The sequence below is a fragment of the Pelodiscus sinensis genome, unplaced genomic scaffold (assembly GCF_049634645.1).
Source record: "Pelodiscus sinensis isolate JC-2024 unplaced genomic scaffold, ASM4963464v1 ctg64, whole genome shotgun sequence".
Taxonomy (NCBI): domain Eukaryota; kingdom Metazoa; phylum Chordata; order Testudines; family Trionychidae; genus Pelodiscus; species Pelodiscus sinensis.
The window spans coordinates 543,310-564,521 of NW_027466015.1; the positions used below are offsets into that span (position 1 = coordinate 543,310).

Below are 21,212 nucleotides of genomic sequence, written 5' to 3' on the forward strand. Positions count from 1 at the left end.
CTGCCTCTGCAGACTGCTCCACAGGAGCTGGAACGCACAAGGTGCTGGCTTAAAAGCTGGCATGTACAAGTTCCTGCCTCCCCCCCCCCCCCCACACTGCCATCTCTGATACAGAGGCAGCAAAGAAGATGGGCTGCATGTAACCAAAAGGGTTAACCGTGTACTCAGCTACACGTTCATATTCCTAGTTTGAGAACCACTACTGTACAGCAATCACCATACCCAATTACGAGGCAGTACCGCAGGCTGGACATTTTCATGGAATTCAGGACAATTTTATACAAGCCTTGACTAAGGGGGGACAGATTCCAATTAGAATACAGACCATTAAGATGGGCAGGATAAACTTGCCCACATGAAGAAAAATACAAACAGATTCCAAAAGAAACTAAATCATCCTGAACAGAAGACAATAAAAACAGTGAGTAGTCAGAGAGAGAGAGAGAGAGAGAGCGAGCGAGCGAGCGCACACGCTTGGAAAATAAAGGGCAACAGGTATTGCAGCTGGGGATGTAACTGTTTTAATACATATTTAACCAGGTAAACAATTAAAATTATACCATTTAACCAGTTAACAGTAGGTAGGCGGCGCAGGGCAGACAAGGTTAGGTCTGCCAGGTGTGGCGGGGACTGCTCCAGACCAGCCTGCCCACCGTGAATGGGGCTGGGGTCGTTCCAGAATGGCAAGAGCCTCCTTTGCCCTCCTAACATGGCCAGGGCTGTGTTGTACGGTATGGCAGGAGCCAGATTCATGCCTGTCCACTGTGTGACTGCGGCCCTGCCTGCAGCCTTGACCAGCCTGCCAAAGGTGTAGGCAGGGTCCCACCAGGAGCTGCTCCAGCCTGACATAGTTGGCCATACACCAGGGTTTGGACAAGGTCCAGGTAACCGGTAAGCATTCCAGTAGGCCTAAAGGTTATCAGTAACTGGTTGAACTTTTACATCCCTAATTGTAACTGAGTTCCAGTCAACGTTACCTGTCCAAAATGCGCAGGATACCCCAACATGTGCATGTACAGCAGTTTTGCCACATTCCGGCAGCGGTATGTATTATCCTCTTCTCTAAAAGATGACCGGATGGCAGCACATTCTTTCTGAATCATTTCACGCTCTTCTGCTTGGGTTCGTGCTGTCCGGATGGTCCGGATCAGCTCCCGCAATCTGATGGGGGCTGGCATCCTCTGGGAGAGGGGAGAGAGAAAAGAAATGAATGTGTAAAACCTGTATGACAAAAGGAAGCCCTACAGCTCTCTCAGCTTTCAATATGGAAGAGTTTAAAAAAGGAGTGGTCCTGTAGCACCTTAGAGACTAACAAAAAATCTATATAGTATGACGAGCTTTTGAGGGCACAATCACTTCTTGTCCTCCTTACCTATAGCTATAAAGAATGGAGAGGATCAGAAAATCCACTGCTGGTCCTAAGCACGCTACTATCACCAACCAAGAAAAAAATTTTCAACTAAGGCAATTAATTGTGGCCTTCTTACAAAGCTGGATCTCAGGCCTGCTGGTCCCCTTTCACTACCACCGTAGGCCAAATGCTATCAATCAGGCAGGCTACTGGGAGAACAAATCATACACAACCACCAGCGTACACCATTGCACCATCTCATACTATCCAACCTCTGCACTCTCTACTGGATTATTCATTTTTAGAGCCCTACAAATCTGCTGATGTGGATGTGAATATTCGCAACTTATTTTTTACAGATGCAGATACAAATTTTGTATCTAGAACCCTGCAGCGCACTTTTACAGATACTGAGGCGGATGTGGATACAAATTGTGTATTTGCACAGGGTTCTATTAATTTTATCATGAGTTTTCCCTGGTGCTCATCACCACTGTATCTGAGTCTAACAAAAAGTGACTATTGTGTAACTCTCTTCAGGTGAGATAGAATAAAATCTCCCTTCTAAAAATCCAGAGTAGGACTCTGCAATTTGTCAAATGCCACACAGCAAATTGGTGGCAAACATCCTGACTCCCAACCGTCGAGTCCCACAATATTCTTGCCAGCAAGTTAAGGGAATGTGGATTGGATAAATGGACAGTAAGATGAATAGAAAGCTGGCTAGCAGGCCGGGCCCAGCAGGTAGTGATCAACGCTCAATGTCAGGATGGCGGTCGGTTTCTAGCGGAGTGCCCCAAGGTTCGGTTCTAGGACCGATTTCATTCAATATCTTTATTAATGACCTGGATGAGGGGATGGATTGCATCCTCAGCAAGTTTGCAGATGACACTAAGCTGGGGGGGAAGAGGTAGGTACAGTTCAGGGCAGAGATAGGGTCTAGAGTGACAGACAAATTGGAGGATTGGGCCACAAGAAACCTGATGAGGTTCAACAAGGACGAGTGCAGAGTCCTGCACTTGGGACGGAAGAATCCCAAGCATTGTTACAGGCTGGGGACCAACAAGCTAAGTAGTAGTTCTGCAGAAAAGGACCTGGGAGTTACAGTGGATGAGAAGCTGGGTATGAGTCAACAATGTGCCCTTGTAGCCAAGAAGGCTAATGGCATATTAGGATGCATTAGGAGGAGCATTGCCAGCAGATCCTGAGATGTCATTATTCCCCTTTATTCGGCTCTGGTGAGGCCACCTCTGGAGTATTGTGTCCAGTTTTGGGCCCCCCACTACAAAAAGGATGTGGACGCACTGGAGAGGGTCCAGCAGAGGGCAACCAAAATGATTAGGGGGCTGGAGCATATGACTTATGAGAAGAGGCTGAGGGAGTTGGGTCTGTTTAGTCTGCAGAAGCAAAGAGTGAGGGGGGATTTGATAGCAGCCTTCAACTTCCTGAAGGGAGGTTCCAAAGAGGCTGGAGAAAGGCTGTTCTCGGTAGTGACAGATGGCAGAACAAAGAGCAATGGTCTTAAGTTGCGGTGGGAGAGGTTCAGGTTGGATATTAGGAAAAACTATTTCACTAGGAGTGGTGAAGCACTGGAACGGGTTCCCTAGGGAAGTAAGGGAGTCTCCATCCCTAGTGGTGTTTAAGTCTCGACTTGACAAAGCCCTGGCTGGGTTTAGTTGGGATTGGTCCTGCCTAGAGCAGGGGGCTGGACTTGATGACCTTCTGAGGTCTCTTCCAGCTCTACGATTCTGGATCACATGCACTGAGCATTCAAAGCTTCCGACTCATTCAGCTGCAGCTGAGAGTATTCAGAACATCAGAGCCCAGCTGATTGCAGTTGGGCAGCAAGAAGATGAAGAACACACAGTTAGCAGATACCTGTCCAAGTGTTGCCTTAGCACCTCACTCAGTATCGCGGAGCAGGTCTGTAGCACAGCCAGGGACAGAACCCAGCTCTCCAGGACAGTATTTCAGCTAGGGATGTGAAAGGCTAACCAATGAGCATCACCCTAAACAGGTAATGCTCTACCAATTCCGGTTAACCTGTAGGGACTGGAGCAGCTCCCCGCCCCGTACCTTACACAATGGATCCCTGGGAGTGGGACGGCAGGGAACCAGCCGCAGAGCCTCCTCCCAGGGAGCAGAGCCAGCAGCTTCTGCCAGCTCTGCTCCCAGGGAAGGCTCTGCTCCTGGGGAGGAGGCTTCCCTGCGGGCTCTGCAGGGTGCAGCTTATCTAGGCTGTGTACTGCTGAGCCAGCGGCGTGGAACCAAGAGGATTTTAAGCGGTTACTAGGCTACCTTATTAAATACATTTTGACATCCCTAACTTCAACTGCTTTACACAGAAGACCATCCTCTCTCTTCCAGACGTCCCTTGCTTCAGCCTCTAGACCAGTGGTCACCAACCTGTCAATTGCGATCGACTGCTCGATCCTGGGGACCCGACCAGTCGATCGCGAGGCTTTTTGGGGGGGGGGGGCCCTCACTGCCCCCACCCCCAAGATGAATGCCGCGCTGATGCTACCTCCAGGAACAACGGAGGTAGCACGGGCTCCCAGCAGGGTGCGGAGACTTCTGCAGTCACAGGCCTGATACCGGAAGTGCGCGGGCTGCTCTTCCTCCCCCCCCGAACAGCCGGTGCGGTACGTACGATGACAAAGGCATGCGCTGGGGACTTCGTTCCCCTGCTGCCTTCCTGAGCGCAGTGAAGGGGTTGGGTGTCCGGGACTGCGTGGCTCTGGCTGCTCAGGCAGTGCGTGCTGCCGCAGGGAGGGGAGGAGTAAGGCGCAAGCTTCGCGAGCAGTTACAGTTGGCGTGAGCTAGGACTTTCCCTCTCCCCCACAGGCAGGCAGGCAGCAGGGGAATGAAGTCCCCAGCGCGCCGGCTCCAGCTGCTCAGGAGCTGGTGTGCTGGGGATTTTATTCCCCTACTTCATGCCTGCGGGAGAGGGGAGTGGGAACAGGGAGTCCCAGACCACACCAGTCCCAACCGCTTGGGCAGCACGCCCATTGGCCCCAACTGACTTTTCTGTGGGTCAGTGACCCCAGACTCAAAACAGGTTCCCTGCCCTTCTCAGAAATAAAGACAATGCAGAAGCTTTTTGTTTTTGACACAGTATTTTGTTTAAAAATGAAGCCTGGCCAACAAACCCCCAATTGGGGCCAAGCCCCATCTGCCCACAGCATCATAACACTCCTGCACTCCCCTTTCCCCCAGATCCTAGATCTGAACCTATCATACACTGGAACCCCCTGCCCTGAGCCCCTCACATACCCCAACCCAAATTCCTGCACCCTCATACCCACAAGCCTGTAGCTTGCTTAGTACCCCAACCCTGTATCTGACCCCAACACTGCCTGGCATGAAGCCCCCTCCCCGAGCCAGCGTCCCCTTCTCCACCTCCTCCTGCATCCAGATTTCCTCCCAGAGCTTGCACCTCTCACCCCTTCCCACACCCAAATCCCTCATTCCCACCGCAGAGACTACACATCCTGTCTCAACCCAGCGAGGGTACGGCTAGACTGCAGGAGTTTATCAGGATTCCGGAGATATTCCCAAAAAATTCTTCTGCATCCAGGGATGCGTTTATTCTTCCGCTTTTTTTAGTGGAAGAGCAAACGTGCTCTTTCAGTAACCCCTATATTCCTCTTTCCACGAGGAATAAGGGGTTTTTCTGACATTTGGTCCAGTCTAGACAGGCCAAATGTTGGAAAAACCTCTTCCTACAGAAGAATTGGGGAAAAAAAGCAGCAGTATAAGGGTTGGGGATAGCAAGTGATGGAGAGGAGGAGAACAGAAAGGAAGGGGCGGGGCTTCGAAGCAGGGGCGGGGCTTCAAGAAAGGGTGGGGTAGTAGATCTTGGCTTGTTCTGTCATTTAAAAAGTGATCTTGGGTGTAAAAAGGTTGGCGACCACGGGTCTAGACATCTTTCAACTGCTGCAGCGAGCGAAACAGGTGACCTATACAGAACACCCTTGTTCATGACAACACCGATGCAGTCTCTGAGCTCTGTACTTTCTATGCTTCAAGTGAGACAAGGTCCTATGGGAAAAACAGAAGTCTAAGTTGCTGCACCACTGTACTGGTTCACGAGACGCTACCTATACCAACAGGAGTAGGTAATCCACCTTCCCAAAAGGCTGTAGCTAGGGAAACCTACCACTGTCTACCTAATTCTTCTGTCGACGAGGAATGTAAAATCAGTTTAACCAGTTAACCACTTAACTGGGATTCTGTGGGCCCAGCTGGGCCGGAAAGCTCCCCACCCCACCATATGGCAGGGGGTGCTCCAGTCCAGCTAAGCTGCCGGTTAACTAGTTAATGGTAAGCATCACCTGATAAGAGTAATGCTTACATCCCTGCAGTGTCAATATACCACTGTCTACACCAGAGGTTAGGTCAGCATTAAGGATGCTAGACTCTTCACTTACATGATATCATGTAACTGCATGAAATTTTAGTGCTTAATTTTAGCAGTAGAGAAACAACAGGTTAAGGACCATTTAGAAAAGCTGCATATGCATACCTCCATGGGGCCAGATGTAATGCATCTGAGGGTGTGTCTACACAGCATAGTTATTTTGGAATAACAGACATTATACCAAAATAACTACGCGAGCATCTATACAGAAATTCCATTATTTCAAAATAATCAACAGCCTATTCCGACTTCTGTAAACCTCATTCTATGAAGAATAATGTCTATTTCGAAATAAGGCATGTGTAGACACTCCACTTCTGCTATTTCGAAATAGCCCCTCACCAGGGCCATTCTAAGTTATTCCTCCTGGGGCTCTACATGGAGATAGCATGTCTACATTAGGGAAGCCGGCCTCAGACTCCTTTTGAGGCTTCCCTGCAGTGTAGACGTCCTATTTCAAAATAAGCTATTTCAGAATAACTATTCTGGAATAGCTTCTTCCGAAATACCCATGGGCTACGTCTAGACTGGCATGATTTTGCGGAAATACTTTTAGCAAAAGGTTATCACATAGTTGACTAGCCGCTGGACTAGTTGCTTCCCCGGAGGCAGCAACGGGGAGCGGAGGGGCGGGCGGACGGACAAGAGCTGGTGCTGGGAGGAGCCAGCTTAAAAGCCGGTTCCCCCCAGCACCATCTCCGTGGAGGGGCAGGAGACGCCTAAGAGCTGCACCTCTGCTTTTTAAATGTATTAAGTTCTTAATACATTTAAACATCAGAAGTGCGGGGGGGGGGGGGGGACCCAGCTAGAGCCGCAACAGCTGATTTCCAGCTCACACCAGGACCCCCAGCTGCACTCCAGCCTTTTTACATTTCAGGCTGGTGCACTGTGGGGGGCACCTTCACGGGAGCTGGTACGTTGGGGGGGGGGGGGGGTACAGCTTGACATTTTCACCAGTTACACGTTTACTTCAATAAATGTATTTTAACATCCCTAGGGTGCACAAAGCAATCTAGGGCCACACACCTGGCGACGAGCTACACAGTATGGCTCCAATAATTAGGTGCTTCCTCCTGAGTCCTCACCCTGCAGACACAGAATGTGGAAAAGGTAAGCTTGTGGGGCAACAAGAGGATGGGTGGAGGTCAGCAGGGTGAGGTGGTGGGGATGGGGGGGGAGGAGAGTTAACTCAGAGTCTGACTGTCTCAGGCAGCCCCAGCTGGTCTGCGGATGGCTGGGGTGCAGGCGGCAGCAGGGAGAGACAGGATAGAGTCCTTCTCCCAGGCAGTCCCTGAGCTGCGGAGCGCAAGTGCAGCTGGTAAGACGGACAAGAGTCTCTTCCCCAAAAGCCCCTAGCTTGGCTGCAGACTTTGCAGAGCGCAGACAGGCTGGGAGAGATTGGCCAAGCTGAGCTGTGGGCAGCAGCCTGGAGAGACAGAGGACAACCCCTACAACACCAGTAAGAAAAACTGAACTGTTACTTTTTAATGTTTCAGAGGGCTAGCGCTGTTAGTCTGTATCTGCACAAACAAGGAGTCCTGTGGCACCTCAAAGTACAGATTTATTTGGGCATACACTTTGTGGGTAAAAACTAGGGATGGAAAATCCCCTTTAAAAAGTTAACCAGCTCAACATCAAATCAACCAATTAACCAGGATTTCACAGGTAGGGGCAGCTCCGGCTGGGCCCACCACACCACAGCCAGGGAGGGGGAAACACTGCATCCCAGTACGGGTGACACTTACTGAGAAACTGGCTAGCCCTTTACATCCCTAGTGAAAACTATTTTGGCAGATGTAAGATGAAGATGTTATCCACGAAAGCTTATGCCCAAATAACTCCATTAGTCTAAGGCATGGGTGGGGAACCTAAGACCCGGGGCCGCCCCCACACGCACTACTGGGGAGCCTGTGCTGGTGCTCCAGCCCCCGCCACCTCCCCATGGGGCTGGAGCACGCCAAGGCTGCGTCTACACTGGCATGATTTTGCACAAATACTTTTAACTTTTTGCCTTTTTAATGTAAAAAACGGATATAATCATCCAGTGTATTAAGCTTCATTGTCATTAGTCTACCACTGATTGTACCTGAACTTTGTACAGGAAAACTAGGAACAGGATTTAGGATGCGTTTTATATACAACTGTTCTTATTCTTCCAAACATGAGTGCCCCATAGATAAGTAGCTCTGGCTAGAAAATAAGTAATTGGCTTTTTTTCCTTAAAAAAAAATCTAAATACACCATCTCCCCAAAACTGTCATTACAAATTGCATTTAATAACTATTTCTAGAACCAGACAAGTGACAATGTATTGTATATGCCTAGCTTTTGCATTGGGTCGCATGTCAGAACTGCTTTACTGGTACAGAGGTTAATCAATCTGGAATTAACATTAACACCCTAGAATTAATGCTATTCCCACCAACTGCCTAAAATGTTCGGATTTAGTTTTGTCTGGGAACATGTATTACATCTTGAAAATTTGATTTGCAATATCACTCTTACGTCCCACCCTAGATCTGGGGTTGGGGGCACTGGCCAGGAGAGACCCTCTAGAGCAGGCATGTCCAAAGTCCAGCCCGCGGGCCAATTGCGGCCCATGTTCCGGTTTAATACGGCCCCACAGGTAATTTGGCAATTTCTATCTTTTATGGCTCCCAATGAATCCATATGTATTGAGATGAATACATTGTAAAATCTCAGTTAATGTCAGTTGGTCTAAATCAGTTATAAATATATTTGGACACAACATGTATACTTGGTGTTATGTTCCTGTTCATATTTTTTGAACTTAAAAGTTGACAGACAACCTTTATTACCAATAATATGTAATGTACTTTACAATGTTCCTGACATATTTCAGCTTCTTGGATTTTTTTTTCATCTGGCCTTCAGATATGAAAGGCAGAGTGATTTAACACCTGTTTAGATTTGTCATCCATGTGACGAAATGAAAAGTATGCTGTTTGCAATAAACTTTGCATAAAATAGTTAATTTGCATTTAATTTTAATGGTTCAAAGAATGTCAGGCAAAATGGTCGGCCCTCACGCATGTTCACTTCATCAAATCTGGCCCTCTTTGAAAAAAGTTTGGACACCCCTGCTCTAGAGTCTAGACAGGTGACTTCCATTGAGGACTTGTCCACACTGGCATGTTTTGTCCCCTAAAACTGCCTTTTGGTGACACCACAGTGAGTGTCTACATTGCAATGCAACTTTTGTTGGGAAAAAAATAAAACCTTACAGCCCTGGGAGAGACTTTTGTTTTTTTCCCTCTGCCAGAATCCCACAATGCCTGCCCTGCTGTCTGTGCTCAGTGTTTTGTGATCTCAGCTGCCTTGCAGGTATGTGCCTCTCCCTTTTTCAAGCTCCAGGAAGTGTCTGACAGCTGGGTGAGCTACTCCTTCTGGGGAACAAAGAGCAAATCACTGGAGTGCTTCTATTCTGCTGCTGCAGGGGGAGGGCTGGAGAGGCTGCTGTGCTGTGCTGTGCTGCTTGGACATTCCTCAGCACAGAGAACTCACGGAGTTGCAAGGAAATCCCAAGAGCAGAGATCAGCTCTGCTTTCCCACAACATTGCACTGCACTGCGGGACACTCACCCACACTGCTAGCTCCCCTGTCGATAGAGAGAACAAAGCAATGTGGCCAAGAAATATCGAAAACGGGAGGCAGAAAAACCAGTTTGACTGGTTTTCACTTTTGACGACTTTTGCATATTGGCAGCACTTGCCTTGCCCAACCTTCGTGGTACAGACACAGCCTAAGTTTCAGAATTTGTTCGGGGAGAGGTTTTGAAAACTATTAAGGCCAGATCTATGCTGTCCAGTATAGTTCTGACTCTTCAGAGTAACCCCCATTTCAGGTGCTAGGTGTTTAGAAGGAAGATTTTATTTGTTCTCAGAAGCAGGGGTCTGTTTGCAAACTCGGACGCCATGTGTTCATGTACTCCATTTACTTAAGGCCCGCGCTTCTACACACAATGAGACTACTCCCGCCGTGTTTCTGAACTGATGAAACGCAGAGATTACAATGCGAAACTGGGAGGGAGGTTGAGGGGAATCAATTGAACTTTCACAGAAACACATTTAAAACACCCAACCACTTGATGTTTTACTTCCTTTGTATTGCCAGTGGAGTTCTGTTTGCTTTTTGTCACTTCATTTCGTATTTTTACTGTTCTGTGTGAGATGTATTAGTCGGATTAAGAGTTGATATCCCATGGAAATGATATAAACCAGAATAAAAGTCTTGTACTTGTCTCCAGTATTAGAAAAAATTGCATTAATATTTACAAAGAGAGCATGTCTGTTTCTGGTTTACTCCTATTTGTACAGCATCTTAACACTAGGCTATATGCAGATAATATGCATGCAAGAGATTTTTGGACTCCAAAAGTCTGTAGCATGCTAGTATTTTGGTCATGCTTTCCCTGAAGATTTAGTGGTCTATGGGAGTAAGTTATTAAATTGAGCCACTGGTGTACATTTTAATGTTTTCACTTAACAGCCATAGTTTTATATAGCTGTTTTCAGGATGCCACATTGATGTGCTTACTAGCTTTGAGTTGTTGGAAAGAAAAAAAACATGTATTTCAAGTGCAGTGTGAGTTTTCTTTTTATCTGATTTCACATTAACAAACCTGTTAAGGAGTGCACCTTGTTAATTATCCCTTGTTTTAATTATCTTTCTTCTTCCATATCTGCAAACTTTTCAAAACTATCTATCTAGATTTGACTGCACTGGTGGTACATCTCTGCACACTACTCAGATATTGGTATACGTACCAAAATTCAGTGTGGACGTGAATGGAACAAAACAGGGAATACTGGTGATGGAGTCGGTAAAATATCACACTCACCACCAGTAGTGAGGTCAGTCACTGGTGCCATTAACCCAGCCAGGACCACTAACTGTCACTGCGTGGCTAGATCCTGGGCAAGGCTGAGTGGTAACAGCTAGGCCAACCTTTTTAAGCACAAGAGCACTTTGAGTTTAAGTTCAATACAGGATCTACCTCAAACCCAAACACCCTCGCCCCGCCTCCTTTCCACCCCTTCTTCAAGGCCCCACCCTTGCTCACTCCATGCTTCCCCCACCCGCACTCACTTTTATCAGGCTTGGGGCAGAGGACTGGAGTGCAGGTGAGGGGGAGGGAGGATACGGCCTCTGATCTTGGACTAAGTCAGTGGTCTCCAACCTCTTGACCCCCAAAATCACTTTTTAAATGTCAGAGCAAGCCAAGATCTACCCCATCCCTTCCCCAAGCCAAGATCTACCCCATCCCTTCCCCAAGACCTTCATTGAGGCCCCACCCTCTACACTACGCTCCTCTCCATCATTTGCTGTCCCCAACCCTTACTCACTCTCACTGGTTTGAGATAGGAGGTGTGGGCTCTGGGGTGGGAATGAGGGATTTGCGTGTGGGAAGGGGTAAGAGGTGCAAACTCTGGGAGGGAATTTGGGTGCAGGAAGAGGTGGAGAAGGGGATGCTGGCTCAGGGAGGGGGCACCAGGCTAGAGATCGTTGAGGTCAGGTGGAGGGTTAGGATGCTGAATAAGCGGCAGGCTCGTGGATATGGGGGTGCAGGAGTTTGGGGATGTAAGGGGCTCAGGGCAGGGGGTTCAGGTGTATCATAGATGCAGAGTTTGGGTCTGGGGTGGGTGTAGGAGCATTAAGATGCTGTGACCAGATGCAGGCTTGGCCCCAATTGGGGGCTTGTTGGCCAGGCTTCATTTTTAAATAAAATATTATGTCCAACACAAAATGTTTCAGCATTCTCTTTATTTATTGAAGGGGCGGGGAACCTGTTTTGGGTCAGGGCCACTGACCCACAGAAAAAAAATCAGTCAGGGACCACACAAGTGAAATGCAAACAAACAACTCCTTCAAAAAACCCCAAACCTCACTGATGTGACCCCAACTGAGCACCTCCCTCCCCTGGCACTCCAGCCCCAGGAGGAAGGACTGAGGTTCAAGGCCTCAGGCCAGATTAACTCTTCGCGATCGACTGGTTGGTGACCACAGAAGTAAAGTAACCAAAATACCCCGCAATGCTTCTTACATTTCAGGAGGTCAACACCTTGTCCATGTAATACCATCTATTTCAAAGTTCAGGGCTTCATTAACATGCTTCTTATGAGACCAACAAAAACGCAGTTCAAGCCCATTCAATAAATTGAAATGTTTCCATCAAGGTATGTTCTTCCATTACGGGCTACACCTGGAAATCAATAGGACTTATGCTCCTAAATCATTTAGGTACTTTTGTAAATCACTTCCATTCTGAAATATGAGTTTCTGAACCTATCTTTAGACACCTAATTTTGAAAGAGCACAGAATCCTAGAACTGGAAGGAACCTTGAGAGGTATCCAGTCCAGTCCTCTGCCCTCACAGCAGTACCAAGCACCATCTAGATCAGAGCTACTCAACCCACAGGCCGACACATTTGTGGCCCGCAGTGTGGTTTGGGTTTACACAGAGCTCATCATGTGGCCAGCGAGTGGGATCCTCTGAACATGGCCTCCACTGGGAACATGCTCCACAATGGCCGGGCGTCTCCCAGGCGAGGTGAGCACTGAAAGATGCAAGTGAAGGGGCTGGCTGGAACAGACAGGTCCAGAGTGTCAGCCTTTCCAGCCCCCAGGGAGAAGGTGCCAGGAATGTTGGGGTATTGTGGGAAGTGCTTGCTGCTTAGACACGTGGGCAGACCCTGAGAGGTGCTGACAGACCCAAACATGGCCAGTGAGAGCCAGACGCCGAGGTTTAATCTTTGTATTCATGTTCGTCAGTGTGAAAGAAGCTATTTGCATATATTTTCATATATGTATTCAACCACGCTTAACTTGCAGCCCTTGGCATGTGCTGAGAGGGTTGTTGTGAGCCCTGGGGCTTCGGCAGCTGAGCCGAAGGGAGGGGGGTTGCAATACTGCTACCTGTACTTCTGAAAGGTACACAACAGACAAGATTTCATGGTCCAGGACACATTTTTCACAGCCATGAATTTTGAGGGCCCTACTTATTGCTCTGCCCACTGACCAGGTTCAGACCTCACTTGCTGAGGTAGCAGGCCCAAAGTCACAGGCCAAAAACAAAGGCAATCAGCTCTCAGGCTCTAGGAAGATATTCATCTGCCCACCCTTTGGGCTCAGCTCAGATCCCACCCTTTCCCTCAGGTAAGGCACCCCCTCCTGCGGCTGTCTTAGTCACTGACAGGTCTCAATCTGGTATCAGGCATGCCTTCCCTCCAGGGAGGCTGTGATCCACCACAGACCTATTCAGAGCTTGTCTACACTTACGGCCCTCTTGTAGCACTTAGTGAAAATGCTACCTACACAGACAGGAGAGTGTCTCCCATCAGCATAACTACTCCACTTCCCTAGAACAACAGAAGCCCCTGTCAACACAGCCCTATCTGCACCAGGGGTTAGGGCAGTGTAACATTCTCGCTCGGGTGCAGATTTTCCACACCTTGGAGCGACATAGCTACACCAACATAAGCTGGTAGCATAAACCAGACATTCCAAACCAGGGGTCCATGGCCTCCCCAAAACGTTTCAGGGAGTGCACCAAACTAAATCAAAGAGCAGAGCCAACAATATACTCACTGGGGCTCAGAGCAGAAAACCCAAGCCCCAGCCACATGGGGCTGAAGCCAAAGCCTGAACAACTTAGCTTTGTAGTGCACCAGGCAACTGTCCTGCTCAGCACCCTCTAATGCCAGCCCTGGATTTGCAGAGGCACGGGTGATGTGGCACAAGTAGGCCATGGAGGGTTTCACAGCATGTTGGGGGAGGCTCCAAGAAAATGGCTGAGAATGAACCCCCCAGTGCAGACCAAGCGTCAAGTGCTGCTCTGCCCAAGAGCGCACAAGCTGGTTTGACAGGTGGAGTAGGCAAGACTGACTGTGGTTGCTGCAGTTTTTAACCCACTGTAGCCTGCACTGGTTTGCCAATAAGAAATTATTTTTAATACCACCACCACCATTTTAGCCCTTAGTGTTTCGAACCCAAAACATGTGAGTTGTCAGTCACATGTGCAGTCAACGGGATGCTAGCGCAAGTTCACGTATATACCTGCTAACGCATTCGTAGGGCTGGGTCTTCATTTCAATGTGCCTTCTGTAGATAGCAGTTGACCAAAATTCAAATAAGGCTCCCTAATGCGGACACAAAATGCTGTTTAATTGGCTAACCAGTTAAACATATTGGTTAACTGAGTAGAGGGGGCAAGTGGAGGGGTGCTCCAACCCAGTGGGAGCGGCCCCCCTGCCTACTACTGGGCTGAAAGCCTCCCCCTCCCACCGCAGGCAGGGACTGCTCCAGCCCAGCCAGAGCAGTCCCTCCTACGGGGCACCTTGGCTTACTGCAGAGGTTGCTCTGGCATCCTGATCGGAGCAGCCACCGCCTGCGGGATGTTGGGGGCTGCCGCAGGCAGGGGCCACGCCGGAGCAGCCCCGTCTGAGGCAGGCTCCTCTAGCCCTACCGGTTAACCTTAACTGGCAAGCCTCATCCGCCACGGGTGAGTCTTACCACTTAACCAGCTAGCCCCTCTACCCATGGTGACATTTTTAAAGTGTTTACAATCTAATTACTTCAAATGTATTATCTAAGATTGCAGTAGCACAAGTTTTCAAATACATTCTCTAACCTGGCTTTAAATTCATCTTTCTTTTTAGAATTAATTATTTGAATAGCTCCACCCTGGCTACTCAAAACAAAATGCACGGCTCAAGTCAACCAGGCTTTTTAGGGGGGGCGGGGGGGGGCACAAAATCAGAAGCTGATCTAGTTCCCATTGAAGTCAATGGCATTGCTCCCCCACAGCTCAGTGGTGTAAGAACAAGCCCTTAATGGGTAAAGAGAATGGAGCAGACATTGCTAGACTACAATAGGGTAATAAGCAGGGTCTGACTAAACCAGGGATGGCCAACCCGTGGCTCTCGAGCCATATGCGGCTCTTTGCTTAAAGAAATGCAGTTCTTGCTAGTTCTGAGCCATGCACCCGGACTGCTCACGGTCGGTTGCTCTGTGCACAAGTTCATAATCTTCATAAGTAAAAAAAAAATGAGGAAACCAAACCAGACTTCGACAAGCTGGAGTGAAACAGGCACTTCAAATTGTGCTAATTTACTTCTCAGTTCAGTTTAATTTTAAAAAACTCACAGGACATAATAGGGTAGTAGTGTTAAATTTAAAATACATGGTGGAGTGCGCTTGTTTAGTGAGAGAATATTACTGTAGTTTAAAAGTTGTTTTTTTAATGTGATGTTTGTTCCTTGTCAAGTTCTCTGAAGATCTATGGACTGGGTGTGAATTTTTTAAGTGACTAGAGACTATTGGTTTTTGTCCAAAATATCCTGTAATGTTATTTTTATCACTACATTTTGTATACTCTGTCTGTCTAGAGATATATAAAAATAAATATATAATACGTGGCTCTTCGCACTCTATCCACAACTATTTTGGCTCTGTCTCTAACTGGTTGGCCACCCCTGGACTAAACACTACTGAATTTCAACTGCCTTGGGCAGCTGTGCTTCCACATGACTTGAAAGAGGTTCAAGGACAGTTAATATAAAAGAGGTGAAACAGAATACAGTACAGCAGGGATCTGTATTTAGTCCAGTTTTCTTTTGAAATAACCGCATCTAGACAGCTTTTCTTTTTTCAAAATAGGGTATTTCGAAATAGCACCCGGAGGCAATTATGCAAATGAAGCACAGGAAATTCAAATCCTCATTTCATTTGCAATTTCGTTCACCTGCATTTGCATTCCTCTCTGGAAAGAGGAATGCAGTGAAGACACACCCAAAGTTAGGTGACTAAAGGTAGGCTCATAAAACTGATGACTTGGTCCCTTCAAATTCTAGTATTCTGTGATTCTTTGATTACTGGGGATGAGAATTCCACTTCCTTTCAGAGATGATTGCAGGAATGTTTCCTGATATTTAATTATCTTCTTGTCCCACATTACCCCCATGAGTGCAACCCAAAGTTTTTTGTTGCCATATCACATTTTAAACTCGGTTTTCTTTCCTGATGCTTTGGTCTCTTTGCACTACTACTTTCCAAATTCCACCCTACCTCTCATTTCTGCTTGCTACCATCAGCTGAATCCTAACACACGGCAGCCCCTGGAAGAGATTGGATCAGAGGCAGTGGATGGGAAGTTTGATATGGTTCCCATTCTGACACAACTGTATCATAGAATCATAGAATCATAGGACTGGAAGGGACCTCGAGAGGTCATCGAGTCCAGCCCCCCGCCCTCAAGGCAGGACCAAGCTCCGTCTACACCATCCCTGACAGATGTCTATCTAACCTGTTCTTAAATATCTCCAGACAGGGAGATTCCACCACCTCCCTTGGCAATTTATTCCAATATTTGACCACCCTGACAGGTAGGAATTTTTTCCTAATGTCCAATCTAAACCTCCCCTGCTGCACTTTAAGCCCATTACTCCTTGTCCTGTCCTCAGAAACCAAGAGGAACAAATTTTCGCCTTCCTCCTTGTGACACCCTTTTAGATATTTGAAAACCGCTATCATGTCCCCCCTTAATCTTCTTTTTTCCAAACTAAACAAGCCCAGTTCATGAAGCCTGGCTTCATAGGTCATGTTCTCTAAACCTTTAATCATTCTTGTCGCTCTTCTCTGTACCCTTTCCAATTTCTCCACATCTTTCTTGAAATGTGGCGCCCAGAACTGGACACAGTACTCCAGCTGAGGCCTAACTAGTGCAGAGTAGAGCGGCAGAATGACTTCACGAGTTTTGCTTACAACACACCTGTTGATACAACCTAGAATCATATTTGCTTTTTTTGCAACAGCATCACACTGTTGACTCATATTCAACTTGTGGTCCACTATGACCCCTAGATCCCTTTCCGCCATGCTCCTTCCTAGACAGTCGCTTCCTATCTTGTATGTATGGAACTGATTGTTCCTTCCTAAGTGGAGCACTTTGCATTTCTCTTTATTAAACCTCATCCTGTTTACCTCTGACCATTTCTCTAACTTGCTAAGGTCATTTTGAATTATGTCCCTATCCTCCAAAGAAGTTGCAACCCCACCCAGTTTGGTATCATCTGCAAACTTAATAAGCATACTCTCTATCCCAATATCTACATCATTGATGAAGATATTGAACAGTACGGGTCCCAAAACAGACCCTTGCGGAACTCCACTTGCTATCCCTTTCCAGCAGGATTTAGAACCGTTAACAACAACTCTCTGACTACGGTTATCCAGCCAATTATGCACCCACCTTATCGTGGCCCTATCTAAGTTATATTTGCCTAGTTTATCAATAAGAATATCGTGCAAGACCGTATCAAATGCCTTACTAAAGTCTAGGTATATGACATCCACCACTTCTCCCTTATCCACAAGGCTCGTTATCCTATCAAAGAAAGCTATCAGATTAGTTTGGCATGACTTGTTCTTCACAAACCCATGCTGGCTATTCCCTATCACTTTATTACCTTCCAAGTGTTTGCATATGATTTCCTTAATTACCTGCTCCATTATCTTCCCTGGGACAGACGTTAAACTGACCGGTCTGTAGTTTCCTGGGTTGTTCTTATTCCCCTTTTTATAGATGGGCACAATATTTGCCCTTTTCCAGTCTTCTGGAATCTCCCCTGTCTGCCATGATTTTTCAAAGATCATAGCTAAAGGCTCAGATACCTCCTCTATCAGCTCCTTGAGTATAGAGTATGTCAATCAAATTCAACTGTAATTCTCACTTGGATCTCCAAGGAGAAGCAGGGTGTATCTGTAGTACGGGGGCAGGTCTCCATGGCTCTTAGACACCTGCAGCTGGCTCACAAGATTGCTTCTGAACTTGGATTGAAGCCCAGGCTCTAGGACCCTGAAAGGTGGGAGGATTTCAGAATTGAGGCTGCTCACTCCTGGAAGTCTACACTGCAACTAAACAGTGCTCGCCACCACAGTAAACGTGTGGACCGTAAGACCCACACGTCCCAGAAAGCATCAGAATATGATCAAGAACAAGATCTTCTTCACCTTTATAAGGACAACCATTAACCAAAGGCCAATATCTAAAAGCAGTATAGAACTAGGCAACAGTCCCAACTCAGTAAGGGCGGAAAAATCCACTCAGACTCGGTGGTAAATTTTCCTGGATGAGGAATACTGCTCCTAACTTTCACAGACTTTAAAATATTCATTTTAAAAAGTTTCTCGTACTCATGGTTTCAAAGATAATTTTCCAAATCTGAACCATTTACGCACTCCTTTATAAGTCTGCAGACTGACAGCTCCAATCCTCCTGTTCTGCTCACAGCTTTGCCTAGCTAGGATGTAACAAGTGACCAGTCTCAGCAGTTTTCCTTTGCTGCTATTCAGAACCCTCTGAGCAACAATGAAGCTGACAAGAATCATATATAGTCCCTCTGTTGTTTGGCAAGTCTAAAGAGCAACAGCATGGGAAGTTATGACACCAAAACATGGAGGCAGCTAGGCAAGGGCTAGATTAGCAGAAACCCTATCCTTGGAACAGACAGGGGACTGTGTTGGAAGCAGAGGAATGTGAAAAAGAAAAGGATTATTGGGTGAAGTCTCAAATTCATCATAAGCCTACTAGTGGGAACTTGGAGTTCCTAAACATTCAGGAATCATGTCTTTCTAGTAATTTAAATACCTCCTCCCCTCCCAGCATATGGGAGAGAGAGAAAAGGGAGTGTGTTGTGGGGTGACAAGAGCAGGGTCTCCAATCTTATTTGAGCTCTCTTGCCAGCTCTTTGGTGTCTGATAAAGTTTTCATGATCCGTAGATGAGGGAATGGATCAGCAGAGAGTTTGGGTGAGGAAAATGAGAGAAAATCTGGCAACTGAGTGCGAAAAAAATTGAAGTGCAAACAGTAGCGCGTTCAGTGTAAATGAAGAGAGAAAGGGATGTAGCGGGAGGGGAAAAGAGAAAGAAAAGAGAAAACAGACAATTAAAACCAGAAAATATACACTATAATATAGTAATGAAAAGAGGGGAGAAAAATGGAGTGAAGCCAGAAAAGGAAAAAAGTTAATATACAAACAGGAGACAAAGTTATTATGTAAAAGTATGCTAAATAGAAGACTGACTTAAAATTCACTACAGTGAAAATGCACTACAGCATTGCTTGGTCTGGAGGGAACCAAGGTAGCGGAATTACTTTTCACACTGACTAATAAGCAAGCAGGTGTCAAGTATATTTTTCAAGCCCATTTGTCAAGCTCTGCTCAATACACCATCTCTCCTAAGGACATAGTGATAGAAATGTAGCCGTGTTAGTCTGGGGTAGTTGAAGCAAAATGCAGGACAATATAGCACTTTAAAGGACATAGTGCTTCTACAGCATTTCATCAAGCATGTCACACATCAAGTGCAGCAATAAACAACACCACAGCATTTAAAAATCAAAATGTATAAAGTGACAAAGTCTGATATTGGGAAAGACTTAAGCATTAATCCACACCCAAGAATCAGCACCCGAGCAACAACTAATGCCATATAATTTGAAAAAGAATTAAACAAACCCTTAAAGAAGCAGCAGCAAAAGTCTGCACCTGCAGCTTGCTGTAAATTGGTCTAGGCAGGACTGTGGCAGTCTGCTCTGCCAAGAGCTAGATAGATATAATTATGGGGCTATGCACAAACAAAACTCCTCGAGCAGTACAGCTGCAGAGTACTCCGTTCACCTTCGGAAACAGGAGGAGGAGTGCAGTGTTACCCTCTGTGCACAAGCATCACCCCAAAGGAACACACACGCGCTCTTCCCCAAGGGCTAGCACAGGAGAGCTGCCACCCCGGGGCCGCAGGGGCGAACGACCTGCCAGCGAAGAGCAGGGCCAGAGCAGCAGGCTCCACTCCAGGAGATCAAGAGAAGGGGCAGAGCAGCGGGACGGGGTGCGGGCAGTGCGGGGAGAGGGGCGGTGCGGCTGCCTGCAGGGAAGTTGAGGGGGCGCAGCGCGGACCCAGAGGCGCTGAGAGGGGCGAGGCGGGTGCTGTCGGCGGGGCGCTGGGGGGCGGAGGCGGCGCCCAGGGCCCCAGCGGGCCGGGGCCCTGCGCCCGGGGGGGGGGGGGGGGGGGCGTGCAGCCGAGCGGGGCGGGATACGGGCCCAGCCCGGGGGGGGGAGCCGAGCGGGGCGGGATACGGGCCCGGGGGGGGGGGCGGGATACGGGCCCAGCCCGGGGGGGGGAGCCGAGCGGGGCGGGATACGGGCCCGGGGGGGGGGGCGGGATACGGGCCCAGCCCGGGGGGGGGAGCCGAGCGGGGCGGGATACGGGCCCAGCCCGGGGGGGGGGAGCCGAGCGGGGCGGGATACGGGCCCAGCCCGGGGGGGGGGGAGCCGAGCGGGGCGGGATACGGGCCCAGCCCGGGGGGGGGGAGCCGAGCGGGGCGGGATACGGGCCCGGGGGGGGGGGGCGGGATACGGGCCCAGCCCGGGGGGGGGGGGGAGCCGAGCGGGGCGGGATACGGGCCCAGCCCGGGGGGGGGAGCCGAGCGGGGCGGGATACGGGCCCAGCCCGGGGGGGGGGGAGCCGAGCGGGGCGGGATACGGGCCCAGCCCGGGGGGGGGGGAGCCGAGCGGGGCGGGATACGGGCCCAGCCCGGGGGGGGGGGAGCCGAGCGGGGCGGGATACGGGCCCAGCCCGGGGGGGGGGGAGCCGAGCGGGGCGGGATACGGGCCCAGCCCGGGGGGGGGGGAGCCGAGCGGGGCGGGATACGGGCCCAGCCCGGGGGGGGGGCGGGATACGGGCCCAGCCCGGGGGGGGGGGGAGCCGAGCGGGGCCGCTGGGGGCCGGGGCCTGGGTCCCGCCGTGGGCGCTGCGGGGCCGCTTGGACCTTCCCGCCCCCGCCCCCACTCACCGGGCCGGGTCCCTGCAGCGGAGGAAGCGGCGGTAGCAGGAGCCAGGCATCCAAAATGGCGGCTCCGCGGCCTCAGCACCGATACCGCAGGCGTAGGGATCCGCAGGACGGGGACTGGCTCCTCGCCGTTCCCGGCCCCACCTCGTGAGGGAGGGCGCCCCGCCGGCACTGCGGTCCCAGCCGATCGCTCTCCCGGGCAGCGGGCCGCTCGCGGGCACCGGGACAGCGGCCGTTGGGAACTACTTTTCCAGGCGGAAGCAGCTGTGAAACTCCTGTTCGAGGAGCGCTGAGTCGGCGCCGTGGCAGGCAATGATGACGTCAGACACCTTCTCGTGCCCGCTCGGAGTGTTGCCGCGAGATGCGCCCGGGCCCGCCCGGCGCCGCGAAGGAAGGTTCCGGCCCTGGAATGAAAACGTCCACGCAGTGTGCAGCGGCGGTCAAAAAGGCAAATAGGATGCTAGGAATTATTAGGAAAGGGATAGAAAATAAGACCCAGAATATCTTACTGCCCCTGTATAAAACTATGGTACGCCCACATCTTGAATACAGTGTACAGATGTGGTCTCCT

The 21,212-nt window shown here is 49.2% G+C and overlaps 1 protein-coding gene across 2 annotated transcripts in view; it reads right to left on the minus strand.

The window, feature by feature from the left end:
- AP1G1 (adaptor related protein complex 1 subunit gamma 1) overlaps positions 1-20,955 on the minus strand; it is a 91,912-nt gene extending 70,957 nt beyond the window's left edge. The window contains exons 1-2 of one of the 2 annotated variants that reach the window (XM_075918210.1): positions 20,645-20,955; positions 978-1,181 (exon numbers count right to left, since the gene is read on the minus strand). In XM_075918210.1, coding sequence (XP_075774325.1) covers positions 978-1,178 — 201 coding nt within the window. In that variant the 5' untranslated portion in view covers positions 1,179-1,181; positions 20,645-20,955. The remainder of the gene's footprint in view (positions 1-977; positions 1,182-20,644) is intronic. The other variant, XM_075918211.1, reaches the window with a different exon arrangement.
- Between the last annotated feature and the right edge of the window lie 257 nt (positions 20,956-21,212).